At 44.3% G+C, this 27,821-nt stretch overlaps 1 protein-coding gene across 2 annotated transcripts; it reads right to left on the bottom strand.

The window, feature by feature from the left end:
* CEP85 (centrosomal protein 85kDa) lies at positions 1-27,555 on the bottom strand. 2 transcript variants are annotated; one of them, XM_012722565.1, is made up of 14 exons: positions 27,450-27,555; positions 23,357-23,431; positions 20,584-20,736; positions 17,733-18,427; positions 16,843-16,976; positions 16,337-16,454; positions 14,860-15,045; positions 8,114-8,266; positions 7,729-7,883; positions 6,570-6,675; positions 5,726-5,776; positions 3,286-3,393; positions 2,052-2,277; positions 1-1,658 (listed from the first exon to the last, which is right to left on the bottom strand). In XM_012722565.1, the coding sequence occupies exons 2-14, from the start codon at positions 23,409-23,411 to the stop codon at positions 1,498-1,500; spliced, it is 2,301 nt and encodes a 766-aa protein (XP_012578019.1). In that variant the 5' UTR covers positions 23,412-23,431; positions 27,450-27,555; the 3' UTR covers positions 1-1,497. The 2 variants fall into 2 exon arrangements, with proteins under 2 accessions (XP_012578019.1, XP_004678706.2); XM_004678649.2 differs by lacking the exon at positions 27,450-27,555 and adding an exon at positions 26,649-26,690.
* Between the last annotated feature and the right edge of the window lie 266 nt (positions 27,556-27,821).

The following is a 27,821-nucleotide window of genomic DNA, read 5'->3' as shown; positions in this document are numbered from 1 at the left end:
TTTTGTAATCAAAATAGTCAATACAAACCAGTTGACATAACAAGGATTCATATAAATAACTGCTTATAAACTTTATGAGGAAAAATACCCGTGAGCATGGTGGCTGGGCTCCCAGCACAGGGTGGAGACCAACCAGGCGGCTCTGCTTTTAAGAGGCAGGAGCCCAGAGGCTGAGGGGCTGGCCGGGTGGAGCTGTTCTGAATGGAAGGGATAAGTCACTCCACAAATAAAACACAAACTTGTAAAAACACTTAAGGAGGAGTCTCATTCAAGTCTAGGAATGAGGTCCAGGATGCTGTCTAACTGCCTGAAGCTTTGCAAGAATCTGTGGCTGCCTCTGTGCTCCTGAACTGCTCCCAGGTCCACATTTGTAGCCCCTGCTTGGCCAGCACAAGATCAAGAGGAGCCCTGAGCCAGTCTAATGACCAGACACAAACAAATGGGTGTGAGATCCTCCTTAAACGAGGCAAGAGAGAACCAGAAAACAGGGCCCCCAAAGCCCCAGTGAAACAAACCCAAGAAAACACTGGAAGTCAATATATCCTAGGTACTCTGAACCCAGAGCAGGAAAGGGAAAGGACTCCAGCCCCCAAACCAGAGAGGCACAAATGAGGGGGCAGGGCACTGACCCAGCCCCAAGGGGAGGAGGTGAGAAGCTTAACAGCTGCCCTATAGCATTCTGAGGGAAATTCTGCATAAACCCAGAGCCATAGAAAGGGCTTTATACTCTTTGTCAAAGCTCAAGAAGGGGATACCTGGGAAGCCTGAGAGCAAAGGAGAAGGAGGTCCATGGGGGTGTTTTAATCACATGACCAGGACCCCAAAGACAAAGGGCAGCTGGAGAATAGGGAGCTTATAAAATGGCATGGTAGCACAGGTGAAGGAGCCCTGACTATAATCCCTAAGCTCCAATTTTAGTGGGTACTTTGTTGAGGCTTTTGTGAGAGTAAGATAATGTTGAGGAAGCAGCAATAGGACCGGGCCTAAGAAAACCCAGAAAGCCAGCATAGCTCCCAGGACATCTGACACAGGGCACCCGAGAGGTCTCAGCCGGTCATTATGACCAGTACTCGGTCTTCCCAGGTCCCTCTGATGAGCTCTGGGCATTAGCAAGTTCAAGGTACGGAGCGGGAATGAATGTGGATCCATCCCAGAGGACGGAGAAGGTTGATGACACGAACCTGAGGCTGGCAACAGTCTGCAAGAGGACTTATCAGTCAACCTGCAAAAGGTAATTAGTGACAAGCCCTCAAAGGGTGCATCAGGATGAGAGCACGGATGCAATCCACAGTGGCAAAGCCAGTGTGGAGGAGGGGCAGATAGTTCTCTAATTAGCCGGCGGCCCCAGGTGCGGGCTCTTATCTCCCCTTTGCCTCTTCTCTTTGGGAATAGCAGCAGACAGGAGGCAGGAGATTTATCAGGACAGGACACACCGGACTGGGCTCTCAGACCAAATCCTCCAGGGAGGGCTAGAGCCTGCCCCACTCCCAACATTCCTCACTGTGTGACACAGTTCTCCCCCATATCCTGAGCGTATCTGTCTGACATGGTGGTCCTTAAGTCCTCGATGTCACGGCGTAGTTGTTGAACCTCTTCTAGTTTTCTCCTGATCACGTCCGGCTTGTGCAAATCTAGCTGAGTGCCTGGGTGCTGCGCAGCTGTGGAGGAGAGCATTTCATGAGAAATTAGTAAGCCATTTAGGAGATGTGTTCATGTGGGGGCGGTAAGCAGACAGGCAGTCCCTTGAGGACCTAAGTCTTAGGATGACCACCACTCAGCAAAGCAGCAGACTGGTAGATTAGCTTGCAGTCTAAGGCTACTTTCTGTTTGTCCTGCACCTGGTACCCCAGAGGGAAGCCTACTTCCAAAACAGATTTACTTCCAAAACAGATTTACTGAACACCTACTCTGCAAGACACATGAACTTCAGAGGGGAGTAACCAGGCCTATGTGGCCCAGTTCACACACTACCGTAAGGATAGGAAAGTGGGATGGGGGGCGTGGAGCATGAAAGCTACTCTCTCAGACCCCAGGTTGGCCTGAGCACTCACAGTGGATGCCCAGGAGCAGAGAGAGGTTGGGATCATGGCCCTGGGCCCTCTGAGTTACGATGCTACAGACAGCTTGCAGATCTTGAAGGCAACTGGCCAATTCCTGGTGCAGCTCAAATACTAGCTGGGCTGTATCTGGTGAAGATGGAGACCCTGGCTGGGCCTGGCGCAGGTGTTCCTGGAGCGTCAAATTCTTCTCAATAAGGTCCTGGTTCTGCACTGAAAGCTGAGCAGATAAGACAGGGAAGCATGTTAATGGAAGTCTGGGAAGACACAGAATCCGCACAGGTGTAGATGTGTGTACATTTGTACCGAGGGGAGGCACTGAGTCACCCTCCCCACCCTACACCATGGGCTGGTTCCTGCTGCAGTTAGGCCAGGCCCACAGGGCTCCCGCGTTGGAGAGGAAACGCTCCCTGCAGACTCTGAGTCACCAGCCTCTGGGTTTCTGTTCAGGAACTAGAGAAGATACTCCCGCCCCTCAGAACTCTATCTGGAGCTGGTCCCTCCGCCAGCTCTGTTAGCCAGGCTATTAGAGAAGGCTTAACGTGAACTGAAATCTGAGTCGATGCTGGTTTCAATCTCTCCCTGCCACCCTGCCAAAAATGGCCACCAGCCAGTCTGATCAACGTGTGTCAGAAGAATAAAGGGGGCAAACAGACATGACAGCAACACTGGGCTGGAAAAGCCAGAACTGGAGGCAGTACTCTTCCGTCTTTACAAACCTTCACCTCAGTGGAATTTGGCTTCACTGACTAGACCAGCTATTCATGTGTATCTGTGTCATCTTCCCTCTCTCCCTGAACAGCTTAACCCTTCCTGCCTCAACTCTGTTCCTCCTCCAGTACTAGTCCTTTACCCACACTGGGCCATAGGACAATCCCAGCTCTAGGAGACTCCTTCCCAGGCACTTGGCCAGTGACTGCTACCCACTGACAGTTCTGCTTACCTTCAGGTGACCACCAAACCATCTGTCCTCTCTGCAACTGGACAAACTTGTGGCTGCAGGCAGGCAAAGGGAATTTCCAAGAACACTTCCAAGAACTATTTCTGGGTAATCATAGCCACCCTAAGACAGGCTAGAGATCTTAAGTAAAAGGTGATACAATGTCTTTCTATTTTGTCAAAGAAATCTCAGCGGGGGCCTCTCAAACCCAGGGGCTACTGAGGAACAGGGAAAGGGAAGGCACACAGGGGTCTCGTCGAGGCGGCTCACCTCGTCGAGGCGGCTCACCTCTTTCACAGCTGTGCGCAGTTGCTGCAGTGCGGTCTCTCTCCGTTGGGCTTCCTCTTTCAGGGCCTGGCTGGTTCCTTCTTCTTGAGCCACTTCCTGTTCTAGGCTCTGACTCCATGGCAAGGAGTGGTGGAAGAACATACCACAAGTAACAAGCTAGCATCATACCATATTGCTTCTGGCTGGGACTATACAGTAAAGTCCACTCTGCCCATACCCTACTGCTAAGAGATTATTTTAGAGCAGCCTTGATCTGTGACTTCCCATTTTAAACCCTTCTACAGGGTATTCCAGGCCAGTCTGGCCCTTTACTTCACTTACTCTTCTCACCCTATCTCTTTAACTCTCTGCACAGCCAAGGTTTTCAGGTTTCCATTTGTCCAGACTAAATTCTGCTTTCCAAGGCCCACCTGAGCCTTCTTCAGTCTGTGTATCAGATCCAATTAGTCCTAACTCCTTCCTGCTACTCATACCTCCATCATGGCTCATGTTGAGTATGTGTGTGGCTCTTTCCTCCCCTAAACCATGTTTTTTTTAAAGATATATATATATATTTTTTTTTTTTAAAGATTTATTTATTTGTGCATACAGAACTGGGGTACAGACCAGAGGCTCAGGGGCGGCGAGAGGCTTCACCAGAGACAGAGTGGGGAGCAGAACAGGCAGATCTACAAAGTACACTGCTTAGGGGAGCAGCGGGTGGGTCAGGAGAGGTCTGCCACACCATGTGGTCACCTCCGGGGCAGGCAGGGATCGAACTTATGCGGAAGTGGCTTTAGCTTCTCAGTGTTGTGCTTTAACCCGCTGCGCCACCAGGGAGGGCCTTAAAGATATATTTTTATTTATGCATATAAGAACTAGGGTGTAGGCCAGAGACTTGGGCGGTGAGAGGATTCACCAGAGACAGAGTTGGGAGCAGAACAGGCAGATTGACTGAAATACACTATTGAGGGGAGCAGCAGGCAAGACAGAAGAGGTCTGCTGCGCCATGTGGGTCAGCTCCCTGGCCAGGAATCGAACTCAATCTGCAGTGGCTGGCGACAGCGTCATAGCAGTGAGACTTTAACCCTTGCACCATCAGGGAGGCCCAAAATATTGGGCTTTTTCAAACTATATGGAACTCAGGGTCCCAGAAAACCTACTCTGAGATCATCTGAAAACTCTACCAAAGACTTGGAATTTTAAACAGTTAAACACATGCTAGGCTCGACAACTTAACAGGACTTGAAATTGGTGAACTAGATAGATACAGCCCAACTCACATAATGGCAAAGGCAGGACTACGGCTTACAGCTACCCCTGTGAGTGCATTTCATCTATTTTGCTGTGAAAACCTCTTATGAAGTCCAGAGAGAACCTGAGTGAACCTGCTTTACCTAAGATTTCTTGGAGAACTCAAGGAGACTCCCACCCACTCTGACTCAAAAGAGCAGCTCAGAGTCACCTTTGATTTTTCCTTATCCTCAACCACTGATTTCTCTCAATTTAATCTCCTAAGTTTCTCTTAAAGCTGTCCCTTCACATCTCCTTGCTCTGCTGTCTTCATTCTCTCTCACTAGGATCTCTGCCATTTGTCCACTGTGTTCTAGCCTTGCATCTTTCCACGTGGCACTTCGAGCCTGAGTTGCAAACCTGACAACATCACACCTCACTTAAATGCTGCCCTAGGTCCTATCACTTACTTAGAGAATAAAAGCTAATTTAGCTGGAGAGACAAAATCTTCTCATAACTCATTTCTCCACTTAGCATCTTTCTTCAGATAAACTGCTTGCAGCTCCATGTTTAAACCATGTTTCCTGTTTCCGTGTTCCTATCTGTGCCGTTCTCCTACCTGCAATTCTCACACTGTTCTACCTAGTGGCTCTTCTTTGCCTGGCTAACTCTTCCTCCTCCTCCTTTAGAGCTCATGATCTTTGTAAGTCCTTGAATGCCTCTCCCTCTGAGAATTCTATATTCCCCCAAGGAAATATGACAGTTACGGTGCTGAAATCCTTTCCCAGTAAGAACAGGTTAAAATTACTGACTGGCGCCTCCCTGGTGGCACAGCGGTTAAGTCTCAGCACTATCAAGCTATTGCCAGTCACTGCAGCACGAGTTCCATTCCTGGCCAGGGAGCTGACCCACATGGCACAGCAGACCTCTTCCGTCCTGTCCACTGCTCCCCTCAGCAGTGTATTTCAATAGATCTGCCTGTTCTGCTCCCTCTTTGTCTCTGTTAAATCTCCTCAACCACTTGCAGTTCTGGCCTACACCCCAGTTCCTATATGCATAAAATAAATCTTAAAAAAAAAAAATCTTAAGGAAATAAAAAATGGCCGGGCTCTCATTGTTGTTTTAACATTGAGCAAACTGCATGGCAGAGAATAAAAAAGTATTGGCTCAATTCCAGGGATTCCATCATTAAATCCTTCCCCCATGATCTTAAAGACTCTAGCTCACCTCTACTTGTGAACGTAACTGATCCATCTTCTGCTGTTGCTTTTCCACAATCTACAAAGCAAAATTATCAAGGAAGATTGTTGGTGAGGTTAGAGGGCAAGAGGCTGCTCTAGGTTCTGCAATTAGCCCCAGCAGCAATAGCTAGACAATAGTGAGACCAGGGGGACATTAGCTCTACCTACAGAACTGTAACCCAGACTCCCTATTCTGGTTAACTAAGCTTCACACTCCGATGCTCAGTCACAGGTTTAGACAAGAATATAGTGTGGATCATGACCAATCCTGGGAGAGTGAGGGACATACCCTCACCCTGATAACTACTTTGTATAGCCAGGATACATTCTGGTTTTCAGTAAATGACATTACTAAAAATTCAGGATAAGAAGCCCTATCTTAGGGCAGCCCTAAAGCTTTGGTCATATTGACTATCCAACACGAAAACTGAACAGGCTCGTTTCCTGTCACTTAAGGCTTCATGCATTGAATGAACCATTTCTGGGTCTTTTGTTGTTGTTGACCTGTGATCAGTCTCATTATAGGCCCTGGCTGCTGCTTTAGTGAATTAGAGCCACCTCATTGGTCAGAAGCAGTGAATGAAGTGCACCAACGTTCAGTACACCATTCTGGATATCTACTTTAGATGTTCAGAGGGCTGTCCCCCTAACTTTCTTTGCCTGTCACAGAGATGAATATGTAAAATACAAGCTTAGTATGGAGGGGTGACTTCTCAGAAGAGAAAGTAAGTTCTGGGTAGCAGATCATAAGTGGCCCAGGGCCAGAAATTTATGGCCCATCCCAATACTCAATCATGGCCTTTCACCCTACCCCCACTGCAACCAGTCACCTTTCGGAGGGAATCACATTCTTTCTGCCAGGACTCTATTTCCACTCCTGGACCTTCTTGTGAACCTTCTCCACTGGCTGCCTCCACACACTGCTTGTCTTCCAAGCTGAAAGACAGTGGCCTCTTCAAGAACTCTGAATTCAGGGAGATAGGGCTTTGACTCCTGATTCTGCTACTTACAGTATGTTTTAGGGCAAACATCTTAAGCTGTGCACAGTTGGGGATAATGTCTTAAGTCTGTCGTAACACAGGGCGTGTCACACAGAAGCTGTTTAGTATATGCTAGTTTCCTTCCCTAGAGACTGGTATCTATATGATGTGTCACCAACTATCTGCCCACGTTCATTTACCCTTTCATATTTAACAATAGGCATTCATCACATGCATTCAGAATATGGAAGTCATACATTTTGGAGAGTAGACATTTTGGAAAATACCAAATGAAAGTTCCTTTTTCTGCCTTGGCACACATAGTTTGTCCCCTAATGTCATTTCTGGTGCCAACCAATGGTCTCCTTCAGTAGATTCCCACAATCACTTTCATCATGGCCCATTTGCAGGTATAAACAAGTGGGTCAATGTAATTGAATTCAGGATGAAAAATCAAATTCATCTCAGTAGACACTGGATTTGGTCCAAGAGGCTGATGAAACACAATTCTAACACTTTCAGAAACTGCTATTAATATGGAGGCAGTTCCCAAGACACCTAGAGAATACATTCTTGCATCTTGTTTTGTTCTCAGAACCTGTTGTGGCAATTGAGAGCAATCCCTAGCGTGGAGGAGGAACAGATGCTCCTGGTAGCCTCTGTTTACAATGCTCAAAATGTGGATAACTTCCAAGTCCTCAGCACCAGGATCCGGTTTTCCAGATACACAGTAACATTTCCCAATTTATAAAGTGCTTTCATTCAATCCACACAAGCATACCCAAGGATTATCATCCTGGATTATTACGCCTGGTACTGGGTTAGATCCCTCCAAAGGATATAATGACAGGCCCCCACTATGGCTCCCATACTACATCTCAAAGAGCTGACTCCTTACGCCCTGCCTTCCTATTACTCACAAGCCAAAGGAAATAAAATTCAGAGAGGTAGTGAGTGGGGGGCAAGAACCACACCCTGGCTTTCACTCTAAACCCGCAGGGCTGTTTACCTGTGTTTAATGGAGGAGAGGTCTGTGTCCCCATGTCTAAGGCTTCCCAGTTGAACTTCCTTCTCTCTGCAGGCTGTCTGGGTCTCCTCCAGCAAACTCTCCAGCTCGGTCACTCTCTCCTGCAGCTCTGCGCTCTTCAACTCAGAATCCTTAAGCTGAGAGACAGGATCCCACACTTAGGTCAACAAGTCATAGAAGACTGTGTAGGTATATCAAAAAAATTTGCAGCCCAGTTGCAAATCTGACAGGTGTGAGTCTGGACATGAGTCCTTTGGGATGTTCCTTTCAGGAGGCCAGAGGGTAACTGCACACAGCAGAGGCTGAGAAAGTCCCCCTGCCTGGCCTTTCCCCGCTTGCCCCAGGTATGCCCACACATTGCTGCTACCTGCTGGCTCTGCTTCTGATGGTCTTCTAGAGTGGGCAGGTCAGCCAGGTAGCGCTCCAAGGTTTCAATACGCTGCTGCTTCTCCCGGTTCTGCTCTGACTCCTTTTGACATTTCTTTTTCAAATTATTGATATGTTTATCACGACCCCTGACCTAGAGAAAGAAATGGAAGAATCTGTCTCCATTCACTACTCTGGATATCTAAACATTGACTTTTTTTCCCTTACTTCCTTTTTAAACATTAGCTTTTTTCCCAAGTGACTAACTTCTGTTTTTAGGGCTAGTGAAGCTCATTAAATTTTACTATCTGTGATGGCATAAACTGCAGAGTAAAAACACAGTTGAAATTTTCAGTCAGTATCTGGGAAGAAAGACTCTTTGGGTGGTTTTTAAAAACAGGTAGAGCTTCTGTACAATAAAGAATTTGGTCTGTGTCCTAGGTTTCTAGGAGGTAGCCTCTAAATGCTTAAAATTTCATGCTACTGAGATAATTCAAAATAGGGGCAACTAGGACGTGAAAATAAAGCTGAGGAGTGGAGTGGGGCAGGAGACTGAGTTCCATTATACCTGCAAAGTAAGCCCCAGTAAAAGCTCTGAACACGAGCTTCCTGGGTGAGCACGTGGGTACAGTGGGAGGGTGACATGCCTTGATTTCATGGGGTGAAGCCAGAAGGCAGGCTCACTACCTAGACCTCACCCTATGTGTCTCTTTGTTTGCCTCGTCCTGATCGGTATCCTTTATGAAAGGTAATCACAAGATAGCACTTGACTGAGTTCTGAGTTACTCTGATGAATTACTGAACTTGAAGGGGTCACGACTGATGAATAATATGGGTGGCCCAGGGAACCCAGAGCTTGCCATTGGTATGTGCAGCAAAGTGCAGTCCTGTTGCAGGCTGCAGGGTCTGACCCTAACCTCTGGGCGGTATGCATTACAACTGAACTGCAGCATATACACCTCTCCCTGTGGCCAGCAAACCAGTCTGGTGAGTAGGTGATGCAGTCTCCCTTAAACATCACACCTGATGCGCAAAGCTAAACAGTAGTTGAGCAGAGCGAAGGAGGAAGAGCCGAGTGTGTTTTGTTCACTTCATGTCCCCAGTACATAGCACAATGCCTGGCACAGAGCAGGCACTCACTCAAGATCTGCTGAATGGAAACTTTCTTTACTGTTCTGGCTTTTTCTCTGGCTTATGAGAAAGAAAGCAAGAGAAATAAGAGGAAAAAGTAATACAAATTTATTGATGTCAAAGAGGAGGCATAGGTCTATTTTAATCCAAAAATAGTGCCTAGAGCTTTCTGAAAATTGGCCAAAAGCTTCACACTACTTATGATCTGTACTCTAAGTTCTGAAGCAGTGATTTTCACACTTTGCTACAAATTGCAGTACCCCGAGAAGTTTACTGACCATGCTGAAAAAAACACTAAAAAAATGGTGACTTGATTACAGATGTTTCTCTTCTTTCAAAACAGCTCTACAACGATAGTATGAAAATAACTGCAATTACAATAAAATAGGGCAGGAAAAAGTCTCCATAGAAAACACAAATTTAGTGTTAAAACGATCTGTCTGCTTCTTGGACTGTTGAACCAAACTGCTAACATTAAAAAATAATTTACAAAAATGAGAATGACTTGTTTGAAGGAACAGACAGAGAACTGTTACTTTGTGAGTCCCTGCACCTGACCATTTTATCCCATGACTCCTCCAGTTGACCATTACCTCATCCTCCTTTACTTCATCACTCTTGTTCTCTCTAAAAGAAAAAGAAAACAACCCTGACTTTTGTTGCACCTGTGGACATGTTTGGATTTTTACTTATTATCTGTAGATCTCAGATTGCAATTCTCCACTATTCCCAAGTAAATACATGTCCGCTTGCCTGTTGATCTTGCGCTCTCTTATTGAAAGTTAACATTTATAGTGCCAGAAGTCAGACTGGAAGACAATAAACCCTGGTGGCTATTTGTCACCCCAGCCAGGTTGAAGGTGTCACTCTCAAAACACAGCTCATGAGCACCTTACAGTCACTCCAGGTTGGAAGTCTGCTCTGGATTCCAAGTCTGTGAGGAACAAGTTTTACACCTTTGCTTGGGTGGCACCTTTGTTTGGCATTTGTTTCAAAGGCCTAGTCTCTGCTGGGGATTTTCCCTTTGGTGAGTACTCTTCAAATCTTTTGTCATGGAATTCAAGCTTCTGACTACAAGTATGCTAGCATTTGGTATAATTAGGTATAAAGGCTGTGGCCTTTCTGCAAACAATTCTAGTAAGAGTTTTTTAGCTCCCATTCTGGAACTACAGTTAGTTATAACCTGATAATTTTGGTCTGTCTTTTAGCCATTTCTGCTTAAATTGAACAGAATAACTAAAGAAAATTTAGGTCGCCCTGGTAGCACAGGGGTTAACGTCTCAGCACTAAACAGCTATCTGCCGCCTGAGTTCAATCTCCTGCCAGGGAGCTGACCCACGTGGTGCAGCAGACTTCTCTTGTCTCCCCGCTGCTCCCCTCAGCAGTGTATTTCAGTCTGTCTGCCTGTTCTGCTCCCAACTCTGTCTCTGGTGAATCCTCTCACCACTCCCCCTCCCTCCCAACCCTCTGCACCTCTGGCCGATACCCCAGCTCTTGTGTGCATAAATAAATCTTTAAAAAAAAGTAACTAAAAATAATCTAGAATTACAATAGTCATCTTGGGATCCCTGAGACCTCTCAAAATTGGAAAAGCACGGATCGAAAACAAAGCAAACGGAATAGGATGCTTATTATCTGGTGTTTAGATAGCCTTCAAGAGATAGACTCTAAAATTATGTCCCTCAAAATCTATCACAAATCTAAGGGCAATACACAACTAAAGATGATGAAGCTCTGCAATCTCACACCTCTGCTGTCCTTCTCCTGCTCTGCTAGCCACTACCTGGATTCTGAGTCCAATGGAGCTGTCTAATATTACCAGAAATGTTTATTTTTTTGTTTGATCCAGCAAGAACCTTTTAAGATATTTAAAGGGATCTGTCTACAAAATAATTAACTCCATAAGAAATTTTATTTGGCCAAACTGGAAGCGTCTGATAGCAATCTATTTTTACAATCCTTTGCAAAATCTGATTGCAAAGTTTCATTCCCAGAGTTTTGTATCCCAGGTATTATTTTATCTGGACTATTGTTCTAAGACACAAACCTCAGGAAGATAATAGAAGAGGAAAAAAAGAGATAAGAGAGGTAGCCCTTTTAAAAATAAAAGTGGTATATGAAGGTTTAGCCAAAATTCAAAATTTAGCCCACTGAAATTATGTACCCAATTCATGGCCAAAAATTTAAAGCCATAGGTCAATGTTTACATCTGTTTATGCTGTATGTTACAGATACGTAATTTTTTTCTTACCTCTGGATGGTATTACTAAAGTTAATTTAAGTGACTTACAAGTACCTTTATATGTTATTTCTAAAACTTAGGGAAAAAAATAGAAACTAACTCAAGTGGTTTTTCAAGTTAATATGACCCCAGATAATTTTTGGTAAATGGAGGTTAGCTCAAATTTTGGTTTGATTAAATAGGCATGTCTTTAAGTTATCAGTAATGATAATGCCTTTATTCTACCTGGGCTTATTAACTTAAATAAGCTCCTGTATACGCTAAACATAATTTTTTGTACTTTTGTGTAGAACTGGGGTATAGGCCAGTGATGTAGGGTGGGAGTGAAGGGCTTAACTCCAGAGACAAGTGTGTGGAGCAGAACAGGTGGATCTACTGAAATACACCACTGAGGAGAGCAGCGGAGGAGACAGGAGTGGTCTATTGCAATATGTGGGTCAGCTCCCTGGCCTGGGATCGAACTTATGCTGTAGCAGTGATAGTGCTGAGACTTAACCCCATGGCCGTTTAGATTTATTTATTTATGCATATAGTACTGGGGTACAAGCCAGAAGTGCAGGGGCAGTGAGAGGATTCACCAGAGACAGAGTGGGGAGCAGAACAGTCCGAATGAGGAAGTACACTGCTGAGGGGAGCAGCGGGGCGGGTCAGGAGAGGTCTGCTGCGCCATGTGGGTGTCACCTCTGGGGAGGGGATCCAAAACACTGAAGCAGCTGAGGCTAGCTTGCAGTGCTGCATTTTAACCTGTTATGACACCAGGGAGGGCCCATCCCCTAGGCCATTTTTATAGTTACCTTTAAACCAGATCTAACTCTTGGTCTGGATCAAACTGGCAACATTCCAAGAAGCCTACAAGAATGAGAATATCCTGTTTGACAGGACTGATAAGAGCATTTACCTATTTTTTTGACCCCTTCATCTGACCATTTTACCTTGCAACACCTACCTCTGACCATTACACTTCAGCCTTCTTTCCCCCTATTAAACAAAAAACAACTTTTGTCTCTCCTTGGAACATACTTTAGGTTTTTACCTAAATCTGTATACCCCAAATTGAAATTCTCTGCTAATCCCAAATTAACACATTTTGGCTTGTCTGCTATACTTGATGTTCCCTTATTGAGGGTTAACAACAGGAAAGAAATAGCCAGTAAAGGAAGGAACAAATGTCTATGAAGAAATTTCAATGTGTTTTTACAGTGGAGTTAAAATCTACAGTGGGAGTTAAAGTTTTGAAAGAATGTATTCTTTTTAACAGCCAAGCACTTCTGAAGGACTCAGAAGTATTGTGATGCCTCTGAGACAGGTATTAGCCACAGACTGAAAGTAGGAAATTCACCACAAATCTATACACAGGTTAGCTGGATACCATCCTCACTCTTAATTCCCCCAACAGGTCTCAAGGCTAGAAACTTAAGTCTCTGGAGAAATCAAGTGAGACCCAAGTCTTAATGATCTCAATCCGGCAGAGAGGTAAAGTACTAGGCTGAAAATAAGTATAAGTAAAAATCTATGTACAAAATTGTGGGACTCTAAACCTAATCTCATTTTCAGTGATAAGAACCTAAAGGCCAAAAGCATACTGACCCCTCCTCTCCTGGGTATTGGGCAAAGATTCATTTCTAGACAGAGTAAGATAAGACACTCAGATGGTGATGTTTGAATGTTCCATATGAAAAAGACAATCTAAACCTGACAATCCTAGTGTCAAGGCCGGCAGGCAATTAGAACAAACAAATACTTCTATCAGCATTTAAATACTTCATTCTTAAATAGGAGAGCCCACCTATGCAAGGATGGCTGTCTTTAACATGAAAGACACTAAAGCAAAAGGACATCAGAAAAACAAGAAATTCTATAAGCAAGTATAAACGTCCTCAACAGCTATCATTATCATCAGAGAGGTAAGATATCACATTTATTGCACAAAAATAGCAAAATATGCATTTACTATTCAGAAATATAAAGGAGAAAAAAAAGAAAAGGATGAATTCCTTTGTGAAGTGGGGCTGGGACACAAACTAACTTTATTATAAGCATTAATATTTGATATTTAACTTACTACATGTATTATTCTGATTGAAAATTTCTTTTCTGCTGTACCATGACGGAGACCATGGGTGTTTATTGGCAATGCAGGATCTCAAGTCCCCACCCCTCCCAGAACCATGACTCTGGGCTAGCATATTTCAGCAAGCTCTCCAAGTGACTCTTAAGCTCATTAAAACTGATTTGATGCAAGTGGCCCAGAACTAAACATTACTACTCTGGTACCCCAAAATAATCTCCAATGGAGCAAGTTATAAAGAGAACCAAGAGATTTTAAACCACCTCTTTCTAGGATGACCAATCTTACCCTGAAGCAATTCTAAGAGCACACAAACTAACAAACAAAACCTTCTGCAAACTTCATGCATGCAGGAAATGCTTATCCACTTTAAATTTATTTTGAAAAAGATTTGTTTATACATATAAGACCTGGGGTGTAGGCCTGGGGTTGGGACGGAGGGGCGGTGTGTAAGAGGATTCAGAGACAGAGTAGGAAGCAGAACAGGAAGATCAGAGCCACTGAAGTACACTGCTGGGGGAGCAGGGGGTGAGAGAAAAGAGGTCCACCGAGCTCCCTGGCCAAGGATCAAATTCACCTTGCAGTGGCTGGTGACCGCCTGATAGTGCTGTCTTTAACCCCTGCACCACCAAGGAGGCCCCTCTTAACTACTATTTAATGTGGGGTTTCATAAGGAAAAAACAGCCCGGGGCCTCCCTGCTGGGTCACTGGTTAAGTCTCAGCTCTATCAAGCTATCTACAGCCACTGCAGCATGGTTGCAGTGGCCAGGGAGCTGACCCGCATGGCACAGGAGACCTCTCCTGCCTCACCCGCTGCTCCCCTCCACAGTTTATGTCAGTCCATCTGCCTGTTCTGCTCCCCACTCTGTCTCTGGTGAAGCCTCTCACCACCCGAACCTCTGGCCTGCACCCCATTCTTGTACGCATAAATAAATAAATCATAAAAAAAAATACGAAGAAATAGCTAAGTGATGTGAATTTACTACATTGTTTACACATACATCTTGCAACCCAGCCATCAGGCATGACTGCACAGGCAGGTTTGTGCTCAGTTCAGCTAGTGGCATATCCCCACTTGGAGCAGAAGGCACACAGTTTTACCTCTCGACAGTAATTCTGTGGGTGAAACAGAAAGGAGAGGTTCTATTTCTAGTAAATGTCCTACACGAGAAGAAAAATCTAGTTTCTCACCTGAATGGTTCTTTCTGGTTCCAATAATGGGGGCCAGTAACAGCTTAGGCTTTTAGCAAAAAATGACAGATTACTAAATCTTGTGACTTATAGCACTATCACTTCTCAGACTCACCCTTTCCTCCTGTTTCTTCCCCTCCTCTGAATGCTTCTGCAACGCCACTTTGAGTGACTCTCTGATGAGCTGAATTTCAACTTCTGAAGCAGAGAGTTTCTTTTCAAGCTCCATTTTTTCTTTGCTCAAGGCTTCAGTCTTCTGTGCAAATTGAGCACGTAAGAAAGTGTTCTCTCGCTGCAATTCCTGCCAGAAAGAGTATTCAATACATAACTATTCCTTACCCTACAGTCCTAAGGACTTTAATTATCCCCAGCAACTTTGTGATCAATTAGCATTTCCAAATAGCATCTCTCAGAGTGGTTCTAGGACTAACAGCATTAGCAGCACCTGGGAGTTTGTTAGCAATGAACTCTTGTGGGCCCTCCCTGGTGGCACAGCAGGTTAAAGCATAGCACTACGAAGCTAGCTGCAGCCACTGCAGCACGAGTTCAATTCCCAGCCAGGGAGGTGACCCAAATGGTGTGGCAGACCTCTCCTGACCCTGACCAGCCCGCTGCTCCCCTCAGCAGTGTATTTCAGTCAATCTGCCTGTTCTGCTCCTCGGTCTCTGGTGAAGTCTCACCCCACCCTCCACCTCTAGCCTGTATCACAGTTCTTGTATGTATGTATAAAGAAAGAAAGAAAGAAAGAAATGAATTCTGAAATCTACTCCAAGGCCCACTGAATCAGAATCACTGGAGAGAGGCCCCCAAAGTCAGGAGTTCTAAGCTCCAGGTGATTCTGATGCAGCACTAAGGAGCTGTACCATATGGGAGGCACACATCACAAGGGAGGACAAGACATCAGAAGACCTGGGCTCAACAATTCTCCACTCATTCTCTATATAACCTTAATAGATACTCTAAATCTAACTTATTTCTTAGACCTCAACTTTTTTTTTTAATCAGTAAATTAAAGCACTAAATTAGAGTGTTTCTAAGGACTACTTTCAAATATACCGTACAAGACAGAACACTATCTTAACAGGCACACCAGAGAGAAAAGCAAGTACGACCATCTATTACCCATTACTCAAAAACCGAAACTGCAGAAGAAACTTGTTCAACAAAACAGGTTCCTTTCAGAACTACTGAATTCAGTGAGACTATGGTTTCCCCTTCAGCAGCTCCTAGACATGCAGAATAAAAAGAAGCATGGTTCCAAGCCCTGCCACTACTGTTTCTCACTTCATTTGGCCAGGGTTGATGGATTAGAACTTCTCAAAGTATCACCCGACTCTAGAACCTTGCCCTATGCACTGTGTCCCTTGCTCTGCCTTCCTGTTCTCCCTGACACGAAGGAACCCAGCCTTCTATCTGCTCCAACTCTCAAGACTTTTCTACCCCCACAGGGACAGAAGATGGGATGCTTTATAACGAGGGTGTTTATTCTTTGAGAGCAGCTGTGCTTACATCAGTTGGTCTTTTTTCTATCTTCTGGTGCCAAGCACAGGAGTTGTGACAAGCACAATGCCATCTTGACTAGCAAAGCTTACCTGCAGCCTCAGCAGACAGACATCCCCGAAGGGGGCGGGGCGGCCCAAAAGGGCACTGTGGACTTGTAGTTCACTCTCTCGCACTTTCTGCTCCAGCTGAGAGATGTGTTTCCTCTGCCTGCAAATGCAAACAGAATAAAGTCCAGGGGTCCTGACACTATACCATTTGCAATATAAACCCCCACTTTCCTCAGATGGGTATAATCTATAAGCAAAAAGATGCTGTATCCTGAGCAGGAATATTCTGCTGAAGGAGGAAGAGCAAATGAGAAAGCTGATTGAGGGAAAATAAGGACAGATCAGTCACAAAGAACCAGTGCTCCCAGCGCCCTTGCAGAACTACAAGACTTACTGTATTAGTCAGATACAGGTCTTGGCTGCTTATCAGCCTAGTTCTATCATGGGCAAGGCATGAGCCTGAACAGGAGGGGTATGCTGCACCTGGGAGGAACCTCACTAGGGCGAGGAAAGCAGAGGCTGGCTTATGTTACCACTTGTCCTCTTACTTGTCGATAAGGAGCTCCTTTTCCTTCAGAAGATGCTCATTGCTGTTCAAGATGCTGATCCACTGTGCTGGCTCTAAGGTGGGCAGTGAAGAAGCAAAAGCAGCAGGATGGTGGCAGATGGCTCCATTCTGAAGCTGGAAAAGACAAGCAGGCCGAGAGGGCTTGATGACCCACTGGCACCTGAGAACACCTGAGCAGTCCCAGCTCGGTCTGTAAGCAAAGCCCACTTTGGCTCAGTCTGAGAAGGCCCAGTGTTTCTGAAATAATTTTAGCTCTGATGCATGACTACAAAGAACCTGCCAGGGAGACTTCTGCCAACTGAACACTCCCTGCTCAGAAGGGCTCCAGTTTCTAAGAAAAGGTCAGTTATCTTTCACTATATGGCAGCAGAGGCAGACCAGGAGTTAAAATGTCCTCAGCAACCAGGAAAGGAGAATATGCCATTTCTTTCCTTCCTTAAGCAGAAAAAGGATTTTTTTTTCCTTTTTTAATACAAAAACGGTACAGTGGAAGAACAGGATTCAAAGGAGACTTTTAAGGACCAATTCAGCCACTTACCAGTTTTCTTTTTTCTTGAACAGGCTGCTTATTCTAAGAATCTGGTCAATTTCTACATTGACTTCATCAGGGTTCTACAGGGATTAAGTAAGGCTCTGTATGTCAAAGTACCTAGCATAATGACAAGTCACAAGTACAGAAATACCCTGTTTGTGTGGCTAGGAGGTCCCTTTGCTTTGGACTCTCTCTGGTATTTAATTAGATGGCCAACAGAAGCAGTGGCATTCTTTCTAACAATCATTTTCTTTAGAGTCAAAACTTCTAAGACAAAACATATACAATCCCAAGATCTGCACAAAACCTGCAAAATTCAAGGAATGAAGATTCTTTACCTGCATTTGCTCCATCTGCAAACGGATCAACTCCAGCTGCTGTCGACAAGTGCTGAGCTCACAAGCTCTTTCCCGGGGATGCCAAGGATCAGAACTAGGCTGCCATACCGGAGAGGGTAGAGGCTTTGAGAGCCCAGGAGCGGGTTGGAGTCCCAAAGGGAGCACCCCGTTGCTGCGTGGGTGTGGTCCACTCCGCTCACACACTGCCCCACTGCCTGGTGCCTTCTTGGTCTCAGGCAACACTTTGTACAACTCCTTGTTTGTGTCAGTTCTTTGGTTGTGGAAGTGGACTCGGTAGTGGGGATCTGAATAAAGTGTCTCCATCATTGCTGACTGATTGAAGGTAGACTCCATACTGGGAATATCAAATTTCCTCACCTCCTCTTCTCTTTCATGGCCCACTGCTGGAAACCAGGACTGCTCAATGCCATTTTCTCCAGCAGCACCACAAAGGTACATGAAGTCTCTAGATAGGCCTGGAGAACGTTTCATTGCACCAAGGTCTCCATTTCTTGTCATTCCTACACTTTCAGGCAACCCTGACAAATGAAGTTTGGAGGATGAGGGTACAGCAGGTGAAGAATTTGGCTTGGCAGAAGAGGTCCCCAAAGTAGAAGGCATCACATGGGCTGTTGGAATGGTTACATGGCTTTTGATGGGCTGGAAAGATGGGCTGCTATTTGAGCTGCAAAAATCTGCGAAGAGAATAGTCATCCATAAGTCAAAAGTGAAGCAGCAAGTTTTCTTGATTTTGGCACTCTGTCAGACATCCTGTGTCTGTCTGGAAACCAAGCAGGCTGGGCATTATGATCAGAAGCTCAGGCAGACAGAGCAGAGCCTAAGCGGGAGTAAATAGGCTAAATCAAATGCCATTCAAGGTAAACCAATAAAAGGCAACATTTCACTTTTAACTTATAATCTGTCCTTTGAATTTGAAATTTAAAAATCTTAACAATCAACCAAAGCTAAAAATTGAACTTAAAAAAAAAAATCACTTACTTAAGGGAAATGGACTAGGTCCCACTCTTCTGGAATCTGAGTAACACTGAACTATAATCCAGTCTAATAAATATGTCCTTTCCAAGCGCTGCCAGAGTCCTCTGTGACCTTCAAAAGCTCCCCCGTGGAGGTGAGCATGGAATCTAAACTCTCCAAAGAATAAAGCAAGCTGGACAGTGCTCTCTGTGTTCAAGGCTGGGAGTGCAGCGTCTGAATCAGAGTCTGTTCTCTCCCCCACAGGCCAGATCTGACTGCATAGATATATGAAGCTATTTTTAGTGACTCTCAGGTTTCACCCCAGCACAGTGAGCACTCTTCTGTAGACACACTGAAATCCTCTATTTTATACTTTGCCTTTCACTCATTTATATACAACTATGTCTTTTCACTTTTCTTTCTGCCTGGATTTATGCTTTCTTTAGTTCTTGCTTAGTCCTGGCAGAAAACTTCCTGATTAACCCTACTATAGAAGTTTCATTATTTCTTCATATCACCAAATTTTTAACACTATCCCGAGGATTTTAAGATCACAGAACTAAGGTATGTGCTATGGCAGTGGGCTGCAAGCAAATAAGCCAGGAATGTGAGGAAACTGAGTAATGGGACAGGACTGTAAGCTTTCCTTTTTCATCTATATCCAGTACTTTTTCCAAACCAAGCACATCTACCATAGAGAAGGATGGAGTACCAATTTGTTTCTTTTTTTCTTTCCAACAATCAACACAAAACACAAAGAAACCTTTACTGTTCTGTTTCCTTAACTTCCCTAGCCTCAGGCAACCATGTCTATTTCCTGTGTATACACTGGATTGGCCTATTCTGGACATTTCATATAAATGGGATCATATAATATATGGCCTTTTGTATCTGTTTTTTTTTTTTTTCATTTAGTATAAGTAATTAAGTACCAAAGTGCTTAGTTTGAAGTAAACATTGAAGTAAACATTGGTTTACAACATTAGATAGGATTTACATGTATAGGATCACACCCTACAGGTGTATGTCACCATCACACCCCCCACCAAGGCACTAAAAGTCCTCTACCATAGTCCTCTCCCCACAAAGTGACTATTTGTGTGACTTGAACCAACTCATTTAACATTTTGAAAATCATTTTTCTCATCTGTAAAATGGAAACAATAACACAGTCCATAATTCTTAGACATTAATAAAAGAATGTAAAAAAATAAGCATAGCAGCCATCATAAAATATTTAATAGCAGATATTATGCTAGGTCTTGTCTTCCAAATCATTTAAATTAAAAACAAAACAAACCATTTTTGTAAAATAATACCCAGTCATTCTTTTAATTCTAAGAGCAAAAACTAATGGCAAAAACAGTAAGATACACGCTTGCAAAAAACAGCAGTCAGTAGAGGGTGGAAGGGGTGGGAAGTTTCGAGAGACAAATTTTTTTTATTTCAATAGATCCTGAAAAGTAAGATTAGCACAAGTGAGAGGGGCAAGATGAGGTGCTTTTACAGTAAAACAACAGACCTGGAATAGTAAGAAAGATGCTTGAATAGGTCCAGATATGAGGCCTTTGAACTTCATCTTTCAACTAGAGCATTTGGAGAAAAGTAAAACTGTGAATCAGGTTTTTATAGATTCATAATCTGTCAATAGAGGGAAAAACTTGAGGCCAAGAGATCTGCTAGGAACTCATTTCCGATGTAACAGCAGAAATTGAGAGGATGAGAGCAGCTATGTGAAGCACGGGGTAAGGAGAGTGGAGCAGATTCCTATGCTAAATATTCTGACTTAAGAACTTCCTGGAAGACATAATGGACTTGGAACACAATTGGAAAATGGCAACACACACTGGTAGTCAAACTATTAACCCAAGCTTACCCTCCGCAATGTCTGAGCACGACGTGCCGATGGCTGTGTCTCCACTGTCAGCTACACTTGAACAGCGGCTGAAGCGGCTCCGAAAGGCCTCTGAGATAACTGGGGTCTGCCATTCAGTCCCCAGGGAGCTGACCTTCTGAATCACACTGGAACCTGAAACAAGTGGCATTTCCCACATTTAGTATAAACCAGCTGATATAACTCCATTATAAGACTTATTTTTTAATCACTTAAAACAATAAAATAAAATAGCAACAATTCGCCCTTTCTCTCTCCTGTGCCTATTTCAGTTACTCTGAGTCAGTTAATTTTAAATGGAAATGCAGCATGAGATGCGAATGTCCAAAGACAAAAACAAGACCTACCGAGAATCTCTGAGTGCTGGCACAGAAAACAATGTTTGACAGCAGTTGCCATTTTTGAAACCTTGAAGTCACAGCACATTACAAACATGATTTACCTACTTAATGTAAAGTACTATTATCCCAATTTTGCACAAGACAATGCTAAGATTTGAACAGTTTGTTTTGATTCCAACATCCACATTTTCTCCTCTTACAAAGTTTCATAAAGGTGATTTTGGCATTCTGGGCATGCCAATTCTTCAGTGTGCAGGATGGCATCTTTGGTCCCCAGAAGCAGTCCTCATCTTACCATCACTATGAAACTCCTAAATACCCCATGTTTTCAGATGCTCTCTAGGTTATAAACAATCTAGGCCTCTGTTGAAACCATGTTTATTGAACAAGGGCAGGTGTCATGGGCATGGTGAATTCAGATCAAACTGAGTCATGAAGTTCTAGCTGAAGAGTTTAAGGCTGAAGGCAATAAAAAGGAACCATTAAAGTGTCTGAGCTAATAAGGCAAAACCAAGACTGATGAGATTTATTTGACTGTTTGAAGGTTGATAAGTAGATAGGATTCAATAGAAACAATCTAACATCCTAGTAAAGACTTAAATTCAATTTTTTTAAAAAAGCACTGTAATTTTTCTAAATTGCATCTGATGATCCATGTAAACAAATAAGCCTAATGGTAATGACAGCTACTTCTCCATTTAAAGTGTCAGAGTTTGAGTTGAATTAATAATGGTTTTACAGACTCCAATTTGGTAAAAGCAGATGACATCTGAACACAAATCACCTTATTTGCTTTCCAAATTTGGTGCTTTTCCCATCTTTTAAAATTTACTTTCTTCTACTTTTTTTGGCTAGCCTTCTACTTTCTATTGCAGGCAACCTAACTTCCCCCAAGGGTTCCTTTTATTCTTTGGGTCACAGTGGACTGCTTGATTTGCAATAATCACACACAATAATCTGTGATAATCTTTTAACAGAAAACATAGCCAACAATTGGAGCTTCTGACCAGCATAATAACCACTATACTAAGTAAGTGTAATTCTAGCCAGAAGCAAAGAAATTTGACCTCTTGGTGAATCTGTATAGTGTTCTCTGCTAGTCAGTGACAGCCTGCCAGGATTGAGGACCTTTTTTACCATGTTCTTGGCCTCCTACCAGAAACCTCTCCTTGCTAACACTACTTACCTTTATTCTTCACCATAACCATCACTATTCCATCCACCCATTCCATACATCATTTTCTAGAGATGGTACAAGCAGGCTTTGGTAGCCACCAATATTAAAGCCACTTTAATCTGAATGAGTGACTACTGAAGAGAGTCATCAGAAAACAGTTGAAATTACTACATTGCAAATACTTGCAATATATACCTAAGTGTCCTAAGAACTGTAAATATGTCCTGCGACGGTCAGTCTAGCACGTAACGAGTATTCAATAAATTAGTACTTGCTAAATGGATCATGAATTGATCAAAAATGCTTATCACATACTATACTACATGCACATACTATATGCAAGGCAGCCTGTCTAGAATATAACAAATATCTACCAAATGTTTGCTATTAAGGCCCTGTGAAATTTTAAAGTTATTTTTTTAAAAAACGATTGCAAAGTATTTTTTAAAAGATTTATTTATTTTCTTACAGAAGAACTGGGGTATAGGCCAGAGGCTGGGTCGTGGGGGGTGAAAGGACTTACCAGAGTAGAGAGCAGAACAGGCAAAACTACCAAAATACACTGCTGAGGAGAGCAGTGGGCAAGACAGGAGAGGTCTGCTGTGCCATGTAGATTAGCTCCCTGGCTGAGAATAAGTCAGGGTGTAAATTCTGAAGCTTAACCCTTAGGCCACCAGAAAACCCTTTAAAGTTGAATAAAATGTGTCCTTTCCTTTATAAATACCACAGAATTCAAAGTTTTTAAAAAATATACCTTATCTACTTAATATGTATACTGAGATTGTATATATTTGTCAATCCATTTTGAAGGTAAATTTCTAGCTCTCCAATATAAGTAAGCCAACATGTTGGCACTGAAGAAAAAGTTCAATTTCTGTGGTGAGATGACTAACCCACCCCCCCAGGAGTACAAAGACAACATAGAATACAATAATTTATGCTGTGTTTTGCTGGTTTCAAATAGAACTATGTTCCACAGTCATTCTGTGCCAATCTGTGTCCTCCCCTCCCAACCCATCACATGGTCTTGTTGGAAGTCATGTTGGACCAGAAATAAATAGTTGCTGTCTTAGACAGACCTGTTTTTCCATTCAATGTGGTCCCCTATTATTTTTTGTTATTTTAGTACAAGCATTTCAGTGAATGCTTGTTTGCTCAGTATTTCCTTTAAAGGAAATTTGTTATGAAATAACAAAGTGAAGGTCAGAATTTAACCCAGAACACTTTGATTACTCACCTGGTGAAGAGACATGAGTGTTCCTCTCACTTGGGTATTTCTCCTGCATCGCCATCAACAGAGTTATTTGAGCCACTTGTATAATGAAGAAAAAACTAGAGTAAGAGCTCTCCAATATCTTTAATTTTCTGTACTTTGGCTCCCACTTAACTAAAACTGTATAAACCAGAGTAGTCTTTCACATTTTACTCCTAGGAATATTTTTTTTTTTTTTAAAGATTTATTTATTTGTACATACAGAACTGGGGTATAGGCCAGAGACTCAGGGGCAGTGAGAGACTTCACCAGAGACAGAGTGGGGAGCAGAACAGGCAGATCGAGGAAGTATACTGCTGAGGGGAGCAGCGGGCGGGTCAGGAGAGGTCTGCCACACCATGTGGTCTCCTCCGGGGTAGGCGGGAATCGAACTCATGCGGAAGTGGCTTTAGCTTCTCAGTGCAGTGCTTTAACCCGCTGCGCCACCAGGGAGGGCCCTCCTAGGAATATTTTTAAGGTAAAGCAACTCCCAACACTCCACCCTACACTCTTTTTTTTTAAAGATTTATTTGTGCATACAGAACTGGGGTACAGGACAGAGGTGCAGGGACGGTGAGAGGATTCATCAGAGACAGAGTGGGGAGCAGTACACTATTGAGGATAGCAGTGGGCGCGCTAGGAGAGGTCTGCCGTGCCATGTGGTCACCTCCAGGGCAGGCAGGGATCAAACTCATGCGGAAGTGGTTTTAGTTTCTTAGTGCTGTGCTTTAACCTGCTGTGCTTTATACCTGCTGCGCCACCAGGGAGGGCCCCCTACACTCTCTTTCTTTTTAAGAGAATTTATTTATGCATACAAGAGCTAGGGTACAGGCCAGAGGTGCGGGGGTGAGAGGCTTCACCAGAGACAGATTGGGGAGCAGAGCAGGCAGATCTACTGAAATACACTGCTGAGGGGAGCAATGGGCAAGACAGGAGAGGTCTGCTGCGCCATGTGGGTCAGCTCCCTGGCAGGGGATCGAACTCATGCTGCTGTGGCTGCAGACAGCTTCATAGTGCTGTGACCTAATGCCTTGTGCTACTGGGGAGATCCAAGAAAATCAACTTTGAAGGGGAAAAAGTTCTGTACATACTCTTTCTCTAGTGTACTTTACTGACCTCTGTAGTTTTATCTCAGTAACAACAACCAAAATCCTCACTAATTCTACATCAGCAATAGAAATGGCACCATTCCCTTGAATCCCAAGTTTTCACACACTGGGTAACTGTTGACTGTTCAGTTTGGGGCTAGTATCATTCAGTGTTAATGGTGACACAAAGATCATACTACCTATATATCAGTGATTTCAAATAGTCATGTCAAAATCCTTTTCTTCATCCCTTTCTTTAAAGTGTAAGAAATGGCTGGGCCACTGTATTCTGAGACCTTTATAAATTCAGATGAATAGAAAACATGATGACAAAATATCTAGCAGTAATACATAGTTATCCTATCCTCCGGAGTTCTACTCTTAAATTAAGAAAAGAAAAGCATATGTCCACACAAAAACTTGTACATTAATAACAGCATTATTTATAATTGCTAGAAAATTTAAAGATTTCAAAATTCAATAACTAACAAGTGAATGCAGTGTATCAATATAATAGAATATTCTATTGATAATAAAATGAATGAAGTACTGATATGTGCTATAGGGATGAATGTTGAAAATATTAAGCTAAGAGAAAGAAGCCAAATATTAAGAGGCCACATACTGCATGATTCCATTTCTATGAAATATTCAGAATCAGCAGATCCTTAGCGACAGTAATTACTGGCTTTCAGGAACTAAGGAGAGTGGTGGAGAGCTGTGGAATGAATGCTAGTGGATATGGTGTTTCTTCCTTTCCAGGATGTGCAAATGTTCTGAGATTTGGGCCCTCCCTGGTGGCACAGTGGGTTAAAGCGCAGCACTAAGAAGCTATCTGCAGCCACTGCAGCACGAGTTTGATTCCCCGCCAGGGAGATGGCATGGCAGACATCTCGTCTTGCCCACTGCTCCCCTCAGCAGTATACTTCATCAATCTGCCTGTTCTGCTCCCCACTCTGTTTCTGGTGAATCCTCCCACTCTACACAACCCCCAACCTCCACAACTCTGGCCTGTATCCCAGTTCTATAAGCATAAATAATCTTTAAAATAATGTTCTGAGATTATAGAGTGGACAGCTGCACAGCCTTGTGAATATTCTAAGTCCACTGAACTACACACACACAGAACTGAACTTTATGGTATATGAATTGCATCTCTTTTTAAAGAACTACAAGGGATACAATGGTAAAGAATAGTTAGTTACTGACTTTTTTCTAAATTCAGAAATAGATATGCTACTACTAGTGAAAAATTTTTGGACCATTTGAAGATAACAGATTTCCTGAGATAAAAGCTAGAAAAATGAGTATGCAAGAAATTACAGATAACCTATTATATAGCCAAGAAATGTAGGAGAATGGAGGAAAACAGGAAAAAAAAAGCATTCAATATGGAATGTTTCTATCTTCAAACTACATGTTTGTCTTTAAATTACAAAAATACAAAAATATCTATTCAACAAATTTGAGGTGTATTCAGTAATTACTGCCCATCCAGCACTGTGCTGCACTCTAGGCATCATGCCTGCTGTTTAAAGCACACATCAGAGTAGCTACTGTTATCATCCTCATTTAACAGATGACAACATAGAAGTGACAGTCATAGCTAGGAAGAGGCTTCAAACCCAGACTGTGCTCTAATGCTATAGGAGTCTGAACAGCATTCTTTCTATGCAATGAAGGTACTGAGACAACACAAAGTGGAATTTCTGTCTCAGGCAAAGCTGGAGTTGCAATTCCCAAAGCTGTTAGGAGCAGAGAACCAAGTTTTCATTTTGCACTTGCTCACCACCACCCAGGTTTTATTTCACCCACACTGCTACCCAAGAATTAGACTTTGACTGAAGAATTATCATCTGAATGCAACATCACTCTTGGCAGCTGTTGCATCAAGGCAGGAGAGGATCTGAAGGGATACACAGACAAGACATTAAGAATCTCACACCATCACACAATTTTCATGGCACTGGGCCACTCTTAAACCAGAACTAAAGAAAGGGATGCCAAGTCGTTGCCAAGAAGTTGCCTTCTCAAAGAACAAGCTTCAAGAAATACACCATCACCAATCCATTATAAAGCAGCCAGGTCAAAGGGCAGGCAATGAATGTGGCTAGCTTATTCATCCTTGTTCATCGCTCTTCCCCACCTACCATACAGTAGTCGCCCACCAGAATTTACTGGGTGCCTACCATATGCCTGGCTCTGTGCCATGCGGTGCAAATAGGTCGGTGTACAAGACAAACAGGGTTTTGACTGTGGTTTACTGCGCAGTGCTGAGCACTCTCTACTGGCCAAGTAAGCTCTAACACACGAAACTTCAGGTTCATCCTAAGCACCAGCTCCCCGTGTAGAGCAGGCTTCCTCGATCTCCATCCTTGCGACGTTAGGTTGCAGAAATCTTCGTGGAGGGGACTGTTCTGCACACTGGAGGGTGTTTAGCAGCGTCCCTGACTCCAGCACTAGCTGCAGGAGCAAACCCCGAGTGGTGACTGCCAAAAATGTCTCCAGGCGGAGTGAAGCATCCCGCGGGGCTCACAAACTCTAGTCTGGGTGCGTGGTGTCTCCCAGTCTTCATTCTGCTGCCCCTTCAAATCTCAGCTCCAACCTCACTTGCTCCAGGTCAGCTCCCTGACCTCGCAAAACACATCCGCGCCTTCCTTTCCGTGCGCTCTTCCTACTTTTCCACCCTCCGATTCATCGCTCCCCCTCTGCGGGGACGGCGCGCCCCGGGAAGACGAGCACCGTGCACCCGCCACCCCTGGCGACTGGCACTGGGCCCGGCAACAGGGAAAGCAACTCGGGGAGACCGCCGAGCCGAGGCGGCGAGTGGAGCCCTTCGCTCGGCCAAAGACCAGTCGGGACAGCGAGGGGGGCGGCTCGGTCGCTCTGCGCACGCGCCTCGCCCTCCCCCCACTACGGAGGTAGGGCGTCAGTGGTCCCCTCCTGGCGGGGCAGGCCCTACTGGGGGCTCCGAAGGGGACAGGACTTACGTGATCCTGGAAGCGGGTGGCGAAATCGCTCCCTTTGGGGCCCAGACGCAAGCTACCACGCCCGCTCAGGGCCGCAGTTGGGTCGTTCGGCTCCACTAACGGCCGTTACCACCTCTCCAGGCCGCGCGCCTCACCGCGCGCGCCGCCCCAGCTCCGCCCCTTTCTGCCGCCTACGACCAATCGGGAGTCGGGCCTTGTCGGTGTCCCGCCCCTGCACGCTGCCCTCCGCGCCGGGAGCTGGCGGAACTTTCTGCGCATGACCCGGTGCCTTCCCGACCTTCACCCTCCAGCTCCCGCTGGGTCGCGCCAGGGGCGGAGTCCTGCCCAACCTGGCCAGCCATGGCCTGCCTGGCTTGGCCAGGTGGAGCTGCA

This window comes from Condylura cristata, unplaced genomic scaffold (genome assembly GCF_000260355.1).
Source record: "Condylura cristata isolate star-nosed mole 26May11 unplaced genomic scaffold, ConCri1.0 scaffold00008, whole genome shotgun sequence".
In the NCBI taxonomy this organism is placed as follows: Eukaryota; Metazoa; Chordata; class Mammalia; order Eulipotyphla; family Talpidae; genus Condylura; species Condylura cristata.
Note: the sequence above shows the minus strand (reverse complement) of the source record. Positions and strands in the feature narration are given on the sequence as shown.

Excerpts from the sequence above, each read along its gene's own strand:
- CEP85 (XM_004678649.2), bottom strand. The coding sequence starts at position 26,670 with ATGGCACAGAGCCAGGCATATG. Across the intron at positions 15,046-16,336 it reads TCTGTCTGCTGAGGCTGCAG|GAATTGCAGCGAGAGAACAC; the intron begins GTAAGCTTTGCT and ends TCTTTCTGGCAG. Across the intron at positions 5,777-6,569 it reads AATGTGATTCCCTCCGAAAG|ATTGTGGAAAAGCAACAGCA; the intron begins GTGACTGGTTGC and ends TTTGCTTTGTAG.